The sequence below is a fragment of the Rattus norvegicus genome, chromosome 7, assembly GCF_021556685.1.
Source record: "Rattus norvegicus strain SHRSP/BbbUtx chromosome 7, alternate assembly SHRSP_T2T, whole genome shotgun sequence".
Lineage (NCBI taxonomy): Eukaryota > Metazoa > Chordata > Mammalia > Rodentia > Muridae > Rattus > Rattus norvegicus.
The window spans coordinates 135608032-135626777 of NC_141540.1; the positions used below are offsets into that span (position 1 = coordinate 135608032).

The 18746-nt window shown below is 42.1% G+C and overlaps 1 protein-coding gene across 1 annotated transcript in view; it reads left to right on the forward strand.

The window, feature by feature from the left end:
* Tmem117 (transmembrane protein 117) overlaps window positions 1-18746 on the forward strand; it is a 468392-nt gene that overhangs the window by 243991 nt on the left and 205655 nt on the right. The window contains 1 exon segment of the mRNA NM_001271239.1: window positions 4476-4575. Coding sequence (NP_001258168.1) covers window positions 4476-4575 — 100 coding nt within the window.

Sequence of the window (18746 nt, forward strand, 5' to 3'; positions counted from 1 at the left end):
TCACTATATGCCCATAGCCACAGAGAAGTACAGTTTTTATACCTCCCATCATAGAGGACTTGAGGTAAATTGGGCAGTTACCATACATTAAGGTGCTACAAATGCAGCTTAGAGAAAAGCAAACACACCCACCACCTCAAGTTTCCATCACCTTCCTCTGTGTACAAGTTCTCCATGATTCAACCCCCATTTTGTTGACGGTTTTTAATTTTATTTTTCTTGGATATTATGTGTATTTACATTTCCAATGTTATCCCCTTCCCCCCACTCCCATACTCTCTCCCTTGCTGATGTTTCTAAAGATTAGTATACATAGACCTACCCATGACATATGAGCATGAATATTCCATTCCTTATAAATTAAACAAATGCTTAGTGATCATTTGCCTAATTCAGGCAGCCCTGTGGTTGCTGAGATACCAGCGGTGAATAAAATAGTTCAAACTTCTCCCTGTTTTCCTGGAGCTCATTATGTTTAAATATATTTTTAATCTGGGCTTTCAACCATATGGTCATATTTATTGTTTATTCACTTCCAAATATCCAGCAGATCATGTACAAAATGTATACAGAATCTGGCTTATGTTTCATTTTCCCAAAGAGGCTCATCCCTTTCTCTGTTGGAAGAATAAAATTGAAGGGATGTAATCCTGTCATAAAGGAGATGGTGAGGGTGGTGAGGAATGATTTGCAAGTTCATCAAGGATGCCCCCTTTCTCTGTTCTATCCCAGTGATTCTCAACTTTCCTAATACTGCAGCCCATTAGCACAGTTCCTCATGTCCTGGTGATCCCTACCCATAATATCATTTCCATTGTAACCTCACGATTGTAATTTTTGCTGCTGGTATGAATTGAAATGTCTAAAGCTGATATTTCTGATGGCCTTTAGAGACTCCTTTGAAAGTATCATTTGGCGCCCTCAAAGGAGTTGTAACCCACATGCTGAGAATCACTGCTCTATCCCTTCATGGCCTTGTATTTTCCTAGACCCCACTCTTAATGAGTTATGATCTACACTAGTCTCTGTAGCATATGTTATAACAATATTTTTGACTTGACTTAGTCTTGTGGTCACTTCCCCTGAGAAGTTCAGAGTATGACAAATGCCAGGAAAGGCAAAGCAGCTCCACGTTGTGTCCTCTTCTGAGTTCTCTCTTTCTCACCAGAGTTACAACTCTTTGTTTCCAATATTCTTGCTTCAGACTGCAGGGGCTGTTCTGTGAATGAGCCAAGCCAAGCTTTCATTGCCTTGCATCTGGAATGAGCAAGTGTCTCCAGGGAAGATCCACAGTTGTCTCCAATATACTGCCCCGATGTCTTTAGTCTCTGTTTTATTAACATTTAAGCAGATTTAAGAGGGCTTATTTAGGGGTTGGGGATTTAGCTCAGTGGTAGAGCGCTTGCCTAGCAAGCGGAAGGCCCTGGATTCGGTCCCCAGTTCCGAAAAAAAAGAAAAAAAAAAGAGGGCTTATTTATTTATATATATATTTATTTATTTTACTTAGACTTATTTTAGTTGTTCTTGGCTGGATCATTGATCTATTATAAGTATATTCAGGCTATCTGCTAAAACAAAATAGGATGCATTCACGCACACATGCACACACGCGCGTGGACACACACACACACACACACACACACACACACAAATGTACCCTTTTGATTTTTACTCATTGAGAAGATAGATGTACAGGGAGTAAGATGTCATTGAACATATTCATCAAAATGGTGTCATTGAAAACGATGGGCAGTTGCCAAAGGTGATACTCCAGAGTGCATGGATTTCAGTGTCTCAGAGCTATTCAGTGACGGTTGTGGTGATGAACTGGGTAACAGCAAGCTGTGTTCACTAGTGCTCAGGTCAGTGAGCCTAAAACAGAGGGCGTCCAGTACATGCAGTAGCTCTGAGTAGTGGCTAATGCAACCGTTGGCTTCTTACTCTGACTCATCCATGATGTTACATCTTCATCGTCTACTAATGTACTAAGGAGATCTTCCTCATGTTTTTATATCTCCATTAGTACTTGCAGTAGGCAAGTATAGCATAATCGTTACTAGACTCTATGGGAGAGGCAGGGATATTTATACTGTAAGCTTACTCATTTGTTACGTGCTTACTTAGAATAGGAAATCTAGATGTTGTTCCCCATATCTGTAAAACTCGAGTAGTAAGCCACATTGCTGTATCTAGATGAAAATTGATGGGCACACTATACTCAAAGTACACATCATGAACACACAAGTTCTTGTAGTTATACTTCTTCACATACTATGGAAATCCAATCAACAACTACAATGTTTGCACAAGAGTTCAACACATTTACATAGACCAGTAGTTTTTTTTTTTTATTACCTTGAGTATTTCTTATTTACATTTCGAGTGTTATTCCCTTTCCCGGTTAATGGGCCAACATACCCCGAACCCCTCCACCTCCCCTTCTATATGGGTGTTCCCCTCTCCATCCTCCCCCCATTGCCGCCCTCCCCCCAACAATCACATTCACTGGGGGTTCATAGACCAGTAGTTTTTAACCATGGGTCTCAACCCCTTTGGGAGTTACATATAAGATATCCCTCATATCAGATATTTACATTATGATTTTTGAGAGTAGCAAAAGTAACAATGAAAATAATTTTATGGTTGGGGTTCCCCACAACATGAGGAACTGTATCACCTTTATGAAGGTTGAGAACCACCGACCTAGACTTTCTAACCAAGGTAAATGAAATTTGTAGAAAATGAATTATTTTAAGAGTATAAGATTTGGTTCTTTTAAAAAACAATCTAGATTTTTTTCTTTTTTAAGTAATAGAACTGTCTAAAATAATGCCAGGAAGAAAATAACCCAATTAAAGATGGTTTTCATGTCATCAGTTTAAAAAATGGAATTTACAATTTTCAGTAGATAAACAGAAAACATGTTATCATCTATCTAAAACTAATTGAAGAAGAAGCAGGTTTTGATCAATAATGTAAATCATGTGGTATCTTAATTTTTAGGAAAAGGGGCAAAATTGAGATTAAAATAATCAGAATGAAAAACCTGAGGTTAAAAACATAGTGGGGGAGAGAAACTTGATCAGCAGTAATCTTTTATTTACTCACGTGATATTAACTAGATACCATAGTTTCCCTAGAGACATGAGAAAGTAATAATTAGTACCAATGATAATATGAGAAATAGAGAAGGCAATGCTTCCCTCGAGACTCATGCTGCTGTATCATGACCTCTCTCTCCATGAGCTGTAAAGAGTATGAATTGTGTTATTGCAAACAAGAGTTAGCAGTTTTCTGTTATCCTTGCAGCCAGGAGTCTAGCATAACTGTCTCCTGAGAGGCTTCATCCAGCTGTGGATGGAGACAGATGTGGAGACCACAGCCAAACATCAGGCGGTGCTTGGGTAGCCTTGAGGTAGAGAAAGGGGATAGAAATGAGTGAGCCAGAGGGATCAAGGACACCACAGGAAGACCCACAAACTTAACTAGCCAGGGCCTATGGATGCTCACAGAGAATGAAACACCAACCAAAGAGCTTGCCAGGGGCTGGTCCTGGGTCCCCTACACATGCAGAGCAGATGTGTTGCTTGGTCTTCATGTCAGTCCCGTAGCAACTGGCACGTGGGCAGTCACTGACTCTGTTGCCTGCCTTTGGATCCCCTTCCCCAAACTGACTGCCTGGTTGGGCCTCAGTGGGAGAGGATGAGTTTAGGCCTACTGTGACTGGATGTCCCTGGGTGGAGTGGTACCCAAGGGAGGCTTTCCCTTCTCTCAGGAGAAGGGGAGAGGGTGTTGGGGGTGGATTTGTAAGGGTGGGACTGGGAGGAGAAGCAGGATTGGGCAGGGTGCATTTGGGATACAAGGTGAATAAATGCATAAATTAAAATAAAAATAAAAGATTAAGAAAAAAGAATTAGCTGTATAAAACTGAAATGATGCATTCTGACTGCTGTTGTTTCCAATAGTAATTGAAACCACACTTACTAAATCAAACATTGCCTAAGTTCACTGTGCAGATGTCTTTCTTAAAACTTGACAGTGTTCTGAACATTATCCTGGTGTGATATACCAAAGCCCTGTCCAGCACCTGCCCAGTGGTTCTAACTTGACAGAACATGTCTTTCCTCTCAGGCTCTCCATGTCAAGAATTGTCTCAGCTCTGCTCACACTTGAGTGAGTGTGAAATGAAGGCTTTGCTGAGGATTTCTGTTCAAATGTTCAAGAGCTGCTGTCGGTCTTGCAGCTCAAGGGTGGACCACACACAGCAATGGTCAAATTCCCAATCAGTTTTCAAGTCTAATTGAAACTGACCTAAACACGCTCCAAATGTTCCCTTGCCTTTGCAAATGTGTAAGCAAATATGAGATGACATTCAGGTAGCTTATTAAGAGGGGAAAGACAGCATGTGTCTGGCTGCACTGGGAGACTTGACTGGACAGCTCTCTCAGACTGGGCAATGTCCTCTGTTTCCACAGAGCATATCTCATCACAGACTACATGGGCATCCGGAATGAAAGTTTCATGAAACTAGCTGCTGTAGGAACCTGGATGGGGGACTTCGTCACAGCCTGGATGGTAAGAAAACCACAGCTCTTCTCAGTTTGAACAAGCGTCAGTCAAATGGAAGGCGTGCCCCTAATGTCAGAAAGACGTTGTGGGAAAAATGGCTAATTGTTTTAAGAGTGCACATTTGTAAGTATGTACCAGTGTCGAGAACTAACTGCTTATTTTCTCCACAGAATGGATTGCATAAGCATAGGTTAGTCTAGAGGTTATGTTCAATTCCTGTAGCCCTCAGAAAGTGATCAAGGCAATCAGGATATATGTATGCACACACACATATACACATGCAAATGCACAAACACATATACATGAATATGCTTCTTAATGGAAAAGTCCTCCCCGGTGAAATTCCGAATGATCTTTTGGAGGCTGTTGTTTTGACCCACACAAAGTTGCCAGGCAATGAATGCGATTTGGTCTATGGGAAATGTTCTCTAGGTGGCCTTTAGATGTGTTGGCCTCCATGAGCCAATGACTCGCTGGTAACTAAGAGTTTCAATAGCTCTGTCTTTTAAACTTAACATTATCTTTTGAGAATTTCATGTAAGAGCATTCCATAACTGCACCAATGCTGCGTGTTCTCTCTGCCCCGCCCCCATGCATCTGCATGTATTGTCCTCGTGCACACGTGACTTCTAGATTCATTATTGTTATCTGTACACAGCCTACCGCTGACCACGTGGACATGGGTAGAGAGATGACCACGTGGGCTTGGGCTAGCCGTTGATGGATTCTCCTTCAGAGGAGGTTGATACTGTTCCTGAGGGTGGCATGGAAGGATGATATGTCACTTTTACTTGTATGTGTGCATATGTGCATGTAGACATACAACCATACATGCCCACCCCTCCCCAACACAGACAGAACAGACAAACTCAAATTCATTTAAAAATGACATGCTTTTAATGAGTGAAAATCGTGGTCAGAATAGGCTATTTATAGGGTTCAGGTTATGTCATATCAAAATTTTCATTTCCCTTAGTAAAATCTATTTATGAGGAGGTGCACACATTGGAAAATGATGTAATTAAGACCCCGGGATGGCGCCTCGTGAGAAAATTCTACATTAATTGTGATTATGATTTCACCTTGACTTTGTGAAATATTATGGAAGTGAGAACCAGATGAAGGTTTCGGAGACAAGGACTTCTCTGACCTTGACACTCCTGCTTTGACCTTCAAGAAGTAAGATGCAATGCCTGTAGACACAATTTCCACATCTCTCAAATGGATCTAATAGTTTCTGTTTTTGTTATATGGTTTTTGTAAATATGACGTGTGGTCCTACATAGGACTTAACATGCTGAAGAATGTGGCAGATGTGAGAGCTTTACTGCTGCTGTTGTGCTATTTGGCTGGTCCTGGTCCATTGACTGTAAGGGCTGGTCACTGAGCCACGCCTCGTGCTGCCAGGACTTCCTGTCCCTTAGCTCATTCCACCAGATCCCAGGCCCGGGTGCAGATTGTCTGCAGTTGCCCTGACATTTCCAGTGCTCAGGTAGACAGGCCCACCACTTCCTGGTTTTGCCCTTGACAAGTCAATGAAGAAGCAACAGGATTAAAGACTTCCAAGGCTTGCTCTGCAGTTTGGAGGCTCATGCCAGCCTTTAGAATGTAAGCCATTTGCTGTTTCTCTTGGGGAGTCATTGTTTATCTATGACCTGTCTCTAGCCAGATCTCCAAACGTTTTCTCACTGTGGTACTCCTAGTCTAGAGCTCTGCCTCTGTGGCTTTTTGTCTGTTGGGCTGCTGCTGCTGTTGTTAAGTCCACCTCTTTAGGCTCCTTCAAAGGAGTGTGCATAGGGTAGCTTTGACCTCTAATCATTTCGAGTTGTATTTCCGGTCCTGCACATGTCTGCTTTCTTATATGCAAGGGTAAGGGGGAGGGCAAAGAATCAGCCCGTGATGCTGCCTGTCTTTTTCTCAATCTCTGACTCAGATTCACAGCTTAATGTCTGCTCCTTTAATGCCTCCTGTTTGTGCTTGCTAACCTGGCTCTTACCTCTTCTATAGATCGCTGCTTTATTAGAAAGCTAGAAAAGAATTGAGAGTGAAGAATAGTGTGTTTTAGTCATAACCACCCAAGGCGAGCTTGAATCCCATGGGCTGCTGCTCTTTTCCTTTCTGTAAACTGGGGCAGAGCTCCAAGTCTCTTTCTGCTTCTGTTCTATGAAACACTGACCTTTCCCCACCAGACTCAGGTAGAAATGGCAAAGTAAATGCAAGCTCCTGCTTTGCAAGCACAGCCACACAGGGAGCATTCCCAGAGCGCAGCCTCTATTCCCACTCCTATTCATTGACAGGCAGCAACTTTCCAATAAATATTTATATGCCTACACGTGTGCGCATTGATAACGCTTTAAAAAATAATATTTTTCCTCATGAGAGGAATCAGGTAGCTTTGACCTTCGTGTGCATAGAATTCTCAGTATGGGATGAATGTCAATGATGACGGTGACCTTCAGGGAAAAAGCAAGTGACTTTTTTATGTTAGCAATCATATATTAACTCTTCCTGCATTTCTGTAGTGAAAGACTTCTCTTTTCCGGAAATAATTCTCAACTTCCCCATGGTTTATAAAGGCTACCGGATTGATGCGTTCCAAAAATAAGCGTGATCTCAAACACTCTGTGAAATACCATCCTGGCCGTCACATGACAGTGTCCAGCCATGCCCTTGGCTTTGAAGTGTGTGTTAGACAAATGAGCACAAAGCCCCTTTGTGCTTCCCATCTTTTGTTAATTGTCAAATAGTTTTTTTTTTTTAAAATAAGATGCACAAAGTGTCGAGCACTGTAATCAGCACTGGGCTACACTGTCGCCATTTCTAGGAGCAAAGAGTTGTGTCCTGAACACGTGTGGGTAAAGCAGAAACACTGGCTATCTGGAGCCACAGTTTCCTACTGTCTACTGCTCTGTCACTCAGGAGCTGATGGCTCCAACTTTCCATGACCCACCCGTTCCACCTCCCTGAAAGCCAGAAGCGGTTGGGGTTCTGTGGACATCACCACTAGGCTGTTGCTTTTCATTTCCTACGAGAGGGAAGAGGCTCCTGTAGTCTCTAGTTAGCCATTTCCGTTCTCCAGCCCCTGCTATCGCGCCTCTCCTCCTGGCTTTTCTCTTCTAGCAGCTAATAATATGATTCATGGCAGTGAGAAGTTTCTGGGGAAGTAAGTAAGGAGGAAGGTACTAACACAGCAACGGGAAGTCGTGCTCTGTGGAGACAGTTGTGTTCGCACTGTTATGACAATAGCCTGCCCTCTGAATGCCACCTGCCGTGCACATGTCTCTGCATGCGTGGCCTGGGGTGGCCGTGGGCATTCCTTTACGTGTGGCAACGCATGAAAGATTGTTCCTTATGTCACAGATAACCTTAAAACAACTTGGTCATCTCTCTTAGTTAGGGTTTCTAATGCTGTGATGAGACACTATGGCCAAGTCAGTTCTTACGAAGGAAAACATTTAACTGGGGCCGGCTTAGTTTCAGAGGTTTAGTGCCTTATCATCGTGGTGGGAAGCATGGCGACACACAGGCAGACGTGGTGCTGGGGAGGTAGCCATGAATTCTACATCTGGATCTGCAGGCAGCAGGAAGAAAGTGAGACAAGGCTTCTGAAACCTCAAAGCCCACCCCCAGTAGCACATTTCCTCTGGCAAGGCCACGCCCACTCTGCCGAGGCCACACCCCCTTAACAGTGCCACACCCATTTGTGGAGGCCATTTTCATTTAATCCACCACACCATCTGTCACTTTACCTTTGTTTCCTATGCTTCTCATACCACCTTATATAGCATTGTGTTTGGTTTTAATACGATGCTTTCTTGAAAGTTCTTTAGAGCCAGAGATCTTATTCAATACCTACCTGTGGAAATGCCTCTCGGTTAGAAAAAAAAAAAAACAAAACAAAACCAAAACGTAGCGTCTGCAGTAAGACTACCTTGAGAAAGCAAAGTTTTAAACTTCCTTAATGGTATCTGTGGCAGCTTGAGCAAGAATACGATTTTAGGAGGAAAAAGTGGTTTTATTCCTTTATTGTCATTTGAGAATTTCATACATGCATACTCTATGCTTTGAACGACTGTCAATCTGCTCATTTCCTTCCCTTGAGTCCCTCCCCTATTCCCCGGAACCTTCCCTAACTAACTTCATGTGCTGTTTTTACAAAGCCAAAAGCAAAAATAAAACAAGGCCCTTGGCATCCCGGAGGAAAACTGGCATTCTCTCTCCAACTGCCACCCACTGCCAGTATCCTCTTGACTGAGGGTGGATTCATGGCGCCCTCCCCCATCCATGCTGGGATTTTGATTGGCCTGATCCTGTGCAGGCCTTTGCATTGTAGTCCTAGCCATTGAGGGTTCATGTGTGCAATGGTGCACGGCGAATTCTTTTTCAGTCGGGGCATCTCTTATCTTCAGGTCTAAGCATCTTTCTGCCCCTCTTGCCACTGTGATCCCCGAGCCTTTCAGGGTGGCAGAGTGTGTGACACAGGTGTCCTGTTTAGAGTGGAGTGCTCCACAGTTCCTTATGCAAGTCATCTGTTGCAAGGTGTTAATCCCCTGCGTTAATCACTGTCCGCTGCAAAACGAAGCTTCTGTGCTGGGGTTGAGAGGTGCACTGAGCTCCGAGTATAAAGGTCAGAACTTAGGGGCGGTTTAATCCTACATCTCTCTAGCAGAATAATTTGATTATGGTCTCCCCAGTGAGCAGGACCACACTGGGTAAGAGTGTTCATTGTCTTCCTCCTCTAGGAGTCTCAAAGGAAACTTCAAGCACCATGAAGGCGAGTTAGCAAGGATGAAATGGATTTTTAGGACTAGTTTATTCCTCTGTCTTACCGGTGCTTGCTTTATTTATAAATATCGTTAATAGCTATCTGAATTTCAGTTGCTACCTTCTTTCCTGTCACGTGTTTTCTAATTTTTTTGAAACCAAATTTCATAATAATAAACCATGTTATTTAATTACCAATTATTAATTATTAATGAATAATTGATCACAATTAAATATTAATATTACTAATTCATAACTATTTTTAAAAGCTGGATCTATTTACACAGAAGGTATGAGCACCGCCTTCTTCCACTAGATGTTTCTTGAAGGGAGCAGATAATACCAGCCCATTCCAGGCTGTGCTCCTAGCCGTCATCATTGAACCAGGCATCAAATAGGAACTTAAGAAATACTCATCAAAGCCCAGGGAGCATTGAAAGCAAGGGGCAGGAAGGGCCAGAGGATGTAGAAAAGTGCTGTGAAATGCTGTCCACTGGACATGTTGTGGTTGTTGCAATCGTGAACTAATTAAGCGGACGTGGTCTTTTGGCATAAATTCAAGGTCGTCGGGCAGAGCAGCTGCTGGGCACGGAGAGTCACTTTCCTTGGAGGATGTGAACACTGATAAGTTGTCTGTGCCCCAGTGGATGATGCTACAAGTGTGCAGTCAGAGGTGTTGCTGATTAGATTCAATGGAGTGTGTGTGTGTGTGTGTGTGTGTGTGTGTGTGTATGTATGTATGTATCTGCGTGTGTTGGTGTGTGTGTATGTATGTATGTATCTGCGTGTGTTGGTGTGTGTGTATGTATCTGTGTGTCTGTGTGTATGTATCTCTGTGTGTGTGAGTGTGTGTATGTATCTGCATGTGTATGTGTGTATGTATCTGTGTGTGTGTATCTGTGTGTGTATCTCTGTGTGTGTATCTGTGTGTGTATCTGTGTGTGTATGTATCTGTGTGTGTATGTATCTGTGTGTGTGTATGTATCTGTGTGTGTGTATGTATCTGTGTGTGTGTATGTATCTGTGTGTGTATGTGTATGTATCTGCGTGTGTGTATATATGTATCTGTGTCTGTGTATCTGTGTGTGTTTGTGTGTATCTGTGTGTGTGTATCTCTCTGTGTGTGAGTGTGTGTGTATGTATCTGCGTGTGTGTATATGTATCTCTGTGTGTATATCTGTGTGTTTGTGTGTATCTCTGTGTGTGTGTATCTGTGTGTGTGTGTATGTATCTGCGTGTGTATGTATCTGCGTGTGTGTGTATATGTATCTGTGTGTGTGTATCTCTCTCTCTGTGTATGTATCTGTGTGTGTGTGTGTGTGTGTGTGTGTGTGTGTGTGAAGAGGACAAATGGCTGAGAGGGAGATGTTTTGGGGGAACTCATGGAAGTTGGAGAGAGGGAATGGATGCAGATATGAACAAGATACAGAGCAGCATGGCGTCCCATCCCTGTGCAGTGAGCTGTGTGCATTTGACAGCTACTGCAGAGGAAAAGACAGTTTTCTTCAAAGGAGCGGCACCGAGCAGTGCCCATGCTCAGATACCGCAGACAGCATGAACAGGACTCCACATTTTGTTTTGCTCTTTTAAAAAAGTGATAGAGAACAGGAAGTTGGGTCAATAGGAAGATGGAGGAGGATCCAGGAGGAGCCGGGGGAGAAGAATGAAATATAATGAAATATATTGTATAAAATGTTCCAGGAATAAATAAAACATTTAAAAAATGAATATCTGTCTTTTTATTCATGTTTGAGAATTTTATGCATGTTTGAGAAAAATACTTTTAAAAAGAAGGTTTTTATGTTTTTATTTTTGTTTTTTAAAAAACCAGGCATGGCGATGCACACCTATATTATAATACTTTGGAGGTGGAGGGAGGGGGCTTCTGCTCATGGTCTTCTGCTGTAAGGCAAGTCCCAGGAGAGCCTGGGTTACATGAAAAAGTATCTTTGAAGGAGAAGATAGTCATAAAAGGACGTAGTACTGTTTTGTTTCTTTTTTTCCTAGTTCAGTTCTGTAACTCCACAGCTGCAATTCCAGAAGGCTGGGGGAGGGGAGGAAGGACAGCTACCCTGGTCCAGAGACATGGTGCCGACCCGCTTGCCCTCCTTCCACACAGAATACCTCACCAGGCTCTGCACTGCCCATGCTAAAACATTTCCATTGCCCTGAAGGAACACGCTTGTGACAAACCTTGGAGTAAGGGATTGTTAATGGGATTCTCGCGGATGGTGATGTCAGAGGCAAGTGTACAAATCAAAAGCTGAGTCACACAGATCCTCATGCCTCCCTTCAGTGGTCATTGTTGTTGGTCCATGGTCTTGCTCCCAGCTCTGGGGAGAAGGCAGAAGGGTGGAGATCTGTTTCCTAAGTCACTTGAGCAAGGAGAGAGCCCTGTTCGAGACAGAGGATGCTTGGTTAAGCATCACTGGGGGCATAGATCTGAAAGTTGCTCAATACTCGATGGATTTTTATTCTCCTCCTGGGAGAACAGAACAATGATAGTATCTGAAGTGTTTGAGAATAGAGGTCTTTGTTTTTCAATCTTAATATAGAAAACATAACATTTATAATTACATTATATACAAATCTAAATCGTGGTAAGTTTTTAAAGTTGTATATGCTTGTCACATGCTAAAGGGGGAGAGAATGAAGGAACGTTTGATCTTCACCAAAGTCAGAAATATCTTTAGCTATTTTTTTTTCTTAAATAGGGGCAGGAGAGTTTGGTTCATGTGTAAGAGCACCTGCTGCTCTTCCAGAGGACATAGGTTCAATTCCCATCATCCACATGGTGCCTCACAACCATCTATACCTTCAGTCTCAGGGCATCTGATAGGCTCGTCTGTGGTACACAGACACATATGCAGGCAAAACACCCATAAATGAAAAAAATTCTGATGTGTTGCTGCATTTTAGACTATTCAGAAAGAGCTAAATTTATCAATGAACAGTAACTGGAAAATAACCAACCTCAAGTCTAGCTTGTTATTCTGCCTGAAACTGATCTTGACAATTTGTATTGTGATGGATGCCAGGTTTCTAATTATTTCTCTCTTGCCGATTTCTCAAAATGACAAAATAAAAAGCATAATTGAATTTGATTTACGGCTTCAAATAAAGCAGCAGTTACAAATTTACTGAATTTTATAATAGAAATTAATTGAAACTCTGAAACACAGATTTGAGGGGCAGAGTGCACAAACTCAGTGATAAAGCTGAGCTGACAAGTGGACGGGTGTGGACCAGATGTTTATCCACTGGAGATGGTCCCAGGAGCAGCTGGTCCAGAACTTTCACCTGCGTGTCCCTGTGGCTTTCTCTGCCTAGACAGTGGCATTACTTCACAGCACCAGTGACCTTCCTGACAACACCATGTGCGGGAGACTTTGTACCCTGAATTTCATTATGCTATACATTTCAGATGGAAACTGGGTTGAACATTTAATTATGCTACGTGCTGTGTTTCCATAAAGTTTCTGTATTATGGGAGATTACATAGGGGGCATCATATCAGGGAACTTGAGGGTACATACGTGATTTATGCAATGTCGACTGCTCTAGAGATGGCTGCATGAACCTGGGAGAGCAGCGCCTAAAAATGAGGCAGACTGAAGTCTCACACAATAGCCAACTTTATTCAGAGCATCAGACAGTTTATACTCTGAGAGTAAAGAGTCACCTGGGTAAAATGTATAATCTCTCTCTCTCTCTCACACACATACACACATACATACACACTCACACACATACACACACACTCACAGACACACTCACATATACACACATACACACTCACACATACATATACACACATACACACACACTCACACACACACTCACACACATACACACTCACATAGACACACACACTACTCTCACACACACACTCACACACATACACACATACTCACACACACATACACACTCATACACAGACACACACACGTACACACACAAACACAGAGACACACACACAGACACATACACACATGGACATACACACATACTCACACACACACATACAGACACAGAGAGACACACACGTATACACATACATACACATGTACACACACACTAATACACATGTATACATGCACACTCATACACATGTACACACACACACTCACACACATACACATACACATACACACATACACTCACACACATACACACTCATACACACATACACACACAGAGAGACACACAAGTACACACACACAGACACATACATACTCACACACAGACATACACATAAACACACACACACACACACACACACACACACACACACCTATTTTGCCACATGTGACAAAACCACATTTTCTATAGAGGTGGATAAACCACTAGTAGACAGCTGTAACAGACAGTCCAAAGTGAGCTCACTTCTATCTGTTACCCATGGGAGGGGCTCAAAAGCTCATCCCAAGAACAATTCTGTTTTTGAAGAAACTTAGGCCATAAAGACTCTTGTCTTGTTTCCTTGAGAGTATTCTTATAAGCACACAGAATTCTCACACAATTGAGAAAGCGATCATTGTGGGAAACCAGAAAGAAGAACGGGAGTGGGGCGGGGGGAGAAGGAAAGAAGGAAGCAGAAATGTGGTCATGTGATCTCACAGAGGCCTGCCCAGAGTCTGCCATGCTCTGGAAAGGGAAGAAGATCCAGTCAGAGATCCCACATAGACATACACGGGGACACTAAGGTCTCTGGTGCCTATATTTTTAGTGAAAACAATGCAACAACAATTAAATCCTCCAATCACAGACAGTTTGATCACTTGATGGATCTGAACAGTAGGCGAAAGCAATTATTTTTTTTAATATTTTTTTCTATTCTTTAGAAGTTGCTGGGTGGGGTCATTTTGCTTTAGCCAATATACATATTTTAATGTCACTAAAAGTATTTCAGCTTTGTGTTTCATATTTCTCAAAAAAAAGTTTTCACTAAAAAACTAATAAGCCAGGAGGGTCTAACCTCAGATAGTATCACAGATGGATCAAGAGACTTTTAGCTTTTCAGGACTGTTGGATTTGGACAGTGTGTGACATTTAAGAAATGATTTCTTATGTGTATGTATATGAGTACACTGTAACTGTCTTCAGACACCAGAAGAGGGCATCAGACCCCATTACAGATGGTTGTGAGCCACCATGTGGGTGCTGGGATTTGAACTCAGGACCTCTGGATGAGCACCCAGTACTCTTAATTGCTGAGCCATCTCTCTAGCCCCAAAAAAGGATTTCTTAATTTAAGAAGTGTAATATAATGTCTGGATGTTTAATGATAGAAGCAGGCGCTACAGCGTTTGGTATCAGTCTTCCAATGTTAACGTTTCCCCCTAAATGTAAAAGAAAAAAGTCCTGGCATGTAGTGCTTTGTATTTAATTATATTCATTTGCTAAAAGTGTATGAATATTCCGTGCTAAAAGCAGAGAAGCCACTTGGGAAGGGATACTGGGTTAAAGCACAATGAACTTGAGTGACACTGAGGACATTTCTCATAGACAGACATGGCCACCACAGCCAGCTTATTCTGGCTTGCATTTGTTTGCACATTTGTTTGTTTTTCCCTTCCCAGCTCAGGGTCAGATTCTTCAGTTCTAGTACACCTTCATCCTCAGGGCTCTCTGTCCACACATTCCTTATGGTTTTGCTGCCACAGTGTCCTGTGCCTGTTAAAGTACCGCTTGTCCGTCAACCACCCAGAGGAGTTTGATTGTGAGGAGGCATTGCTCTCTGATTTATCACGAAGCGGGATCTAGTTGTCAGTATTAGTGCTTATTAGCATGATCACACAGAAGACTCTTTGGGGTGTTTAAAAACAGGCAAAGCTCCTTTCTGTTCTTGTCTTTAACCTTTAACCTTCTACCTAGGACCCTGTAAGTCAAGCATCAACTCATGCATGTCATTTGATATTCGGATTAGTGCTTATACATGCTGATATAACTGCTACATATGTTCGAAACACATGTACACATGCATATACCCATACATCCATGCACACATAGATAAAGTTTACATGTCACCATATTATGCAAGTACTGATTCTGTGTTCTTTCATGCCCCAACTATATAAATAGAGAGCCAGGCACATTAGATACCTTATCACACATGCTCATCTACATATGTACACATAAATACATATCTGGGAGAACTTTGAATGACAGGATGTGTTGAACAAAAAATAAAAGAAATGAGTGAAGTGATCCATTCGTATCATAAAAAGAAGTCATCTCTGTGTGTGTGTGTGTGTGTGTCTGTCTGTCTGTCTTCTCCTCCTCCTTTTCTTCTTCTTCTTTTTTTTTAGTAACCCTAAACATATAAGGAGGGTGTCATACCCCTCCTTAACGTCACATTTGAACCCAGGCAGTACGGTTCCAAATTTTCAATAGTGTCAACTACTACACGACCCTTACAATCTCATTTGGGAGGGAGAGGTATTTTGTGGGAAACTTTAATACAACATGAGATAACGCAGCTGCCTTTGAGTTGATTGATTTCTTTTTCTGCTAGCCCATCCATTAAACTGGTTGGATTTTATTGTGAACCAAACAGAGCAGACTGTGCGTCTTTCTGAGCACAAGGTGATGCTACGACAGCATCCAGTCAAACTGTCACTCCTCACAGTGTGCATCGCTGAGACTCTGCTTCCCTTTGACAGACGTAGGTGGTGCAAACCATATTTCACCTAGAACCAGAAGGGAGTTAGGGTTTCATACGGACTAATTTTGTTTAAGATAGATGCTGCAGTTGCTAGGTATTTAAGTGCTAAGGGTTTTGTTTATGTGAAATTGCTATCCTTTAGCAGTTGTTTGCCCCAAGGATTTGGGGAGTACTAAAGATTTTTATGTTCATAAAGTATGCTGCACTTGTAGTTAAATGTTCTATAAACATCAAAAGGAAATTTATAGCAACAGAGTAGTTTGTGCTTAGGTTTTGTTGTTATTGCCCCTATAAAAGCTATTACATCAGGGTACGAGTGTATCTGAGTGAATTATGAGAAGAACTGGTTAAGACCTCTCTCTCTCTCTCCTTCAGTCTCTTGCCTTTTATCCCTTCTTCCCCTCCTCTATTCCCCCCTCTCTCCTCTTCTTTATCTTCCTCTTCTTTCTCTTCCTCCTCTCCCCCCCTCCTCCTCCTCTTCTTCCTCTTCCTCTTCCTCCTTCTCCCCTCCTCTTCCTCCCCCTCTTCCTCCTCTCCCCCCTCCTCCTCTTCCTCTTCTTCCTCTTCCTCTTCCTCTTCCTCCTCCTCCTCCTCCTCCTCCTCCTCCTCCTCCTCCTCCTCCTCCTCCTCTTCCTTCTTCTGTATTTGGTGCTAGCTGTCAAACCTGGAGACCCAAGCAAGCCAGGTAAATGTACCACCCTTGAGCCATACCTACAGCCATAAGGGAGAGTTCATTAAAACTACATATATAATAACCTTCTCTGGTCTTATTGGTTTGAAAGAGGATAGAAAAGAATGAACTAGCTTTTCCCCCTGGCTGCTGAAATATACTAAGGTATTTTTTTCTAGACCTTGGTTCAATGATCTATTCTTCTGTAGTCTACTGAGTGGCTCTGTGAGGCATCTTAAGTCACTTTGAGCCCAACATAGTAGGGGCAAGGAGTCATAATTACTTACTAGTCTGGTACAACAGCAAATAAACACTGCTGTCACATATCAATTAAAACAGAAGATAAAGGCCACTTCAGTAGTCTCTTTGACGCACAGACCCGAACCAAAAGGAAGGTTAGGATACCATGTGTGCCAATTAGACAGTTCCAAATTGTTCTTGCTTTGACACCTGACCAGACGATATATGAGTAGTGATGCCTAGATTGACTATGTCCTTGACACAAAACCTGGAGAGAAGCCATTATTTTCATCGAAAAGAACAGTATGTCTCTTAGTGGTCTTAAAATACATTAGAAAAGATAAAGTGAACCCTTGGCTAAGGAAGACCAAGGAAAGCTTATAATTCTAGAGATCTGAGCACTTCTTGCCTGATGTATGTTATAGTTATCTCAATTTCTTCTTGGCACTAAGGATGATAGAATCAACTGAAGACTTTTTTGGCAGTCGTATATATAGAATTTTAAAACATGAAAAAAATAGTTAGCAACAAAACACTTTTAGCCCAGTTAAATGATAGATATTTATAGTTAATTTTGACTATGTAGAAACTGCTTTTTTAAAAAGTATTCTCGGGACCTGGACTACCTGAGTGTCAGAGTCTCTGTTGCCTATTCTGCTTAGCAATGGTCTCTGACTAACAAAACTCTCACCTCAAGGCAACCTTGAGATTCAGCTAGGACTTAGTCCGTGAAGTGGAAAGGAATCCACATTTAATATACATTTTGGTGTTCTATTAAGCCTCAGTATCTCATGATGTCATATTTGGACTCTGTTCAAAAGATTTTTTATATAAATGAAACTCATCAAGTATATTGTCTCTGCATAACTTTTAGATATATCAAATTTTCATGCTATAAAATTATAGACTGTTAGTATTCTAAAATTTTATTGAGTGTCTCTCATTTACCACATTATCCTTTCAATAAGGGTTGATTGAGTATGAATGGAATTCCACTAAAGAGTCAGTGAGCAAGCCTTGCTTGCACAGACTAAGTGACATATGTCCAAGCCTGTACCTGGTGGGACTTCTGGTGGGGAGAAGCTTCCTGTCCTACAGAGCTGTGTTCTGTTCAAACCATCCCTCAGGGATCCAAGTCCTCAATCTGTTGTAATAATTTAATAAGCAAAGGTGTCTTCCTAGGATAAACAGTAACTTTCAGAGTTGCAGATTCAGTTCTCATCTAGGCCAGGTGGATCTGGTAAAAATGAAACCTTTGCTATAAGGTAAAAGGGAAGCTGCTGTTGGATCATATTCCCTGCAAAGACACATTAAATTTAGTACAACACCCAAATACCATTACTGCTAATTATGATCTAATGTTAGCATGATTCTGGTCCCCAGTTAGTCTACCTATGAGTTTTTCCAGTCCTCCCAAATCCCCGACTTTGATGACCTGACTAAAAGTATCTGTACAGACAAATGCCCCATCTTCATTGGAAGTCTTTCCTTGACCCATCCCAACTCACTTTTTAAAACTTCTTATTTATTTATGTATTTTTTAATCATGTGTTAGTGTTTACCTACATGTATGCATGCACATCACATGTGTGGCTGATGCCCTTGGAGGTCAGAGGAGGCTGTCACATCCCTTGGAACTGGAGTCACAGATGAGCCACAATGTGGGTGCAGGGAACTAAGCTCAGGTCTTGTAAAGCTTTCTTTAACCTCTGAGCGGCCTCGTGATTCTCCCAGTCTGTTTCTTGTTGGATCCACTCCACAGTATGCTCACAGATGGGTCTGCCTGCTCTTCCGCCATGAGGCCGGCAGGTTGCTTGTCCTCTTGACCTGTCACAG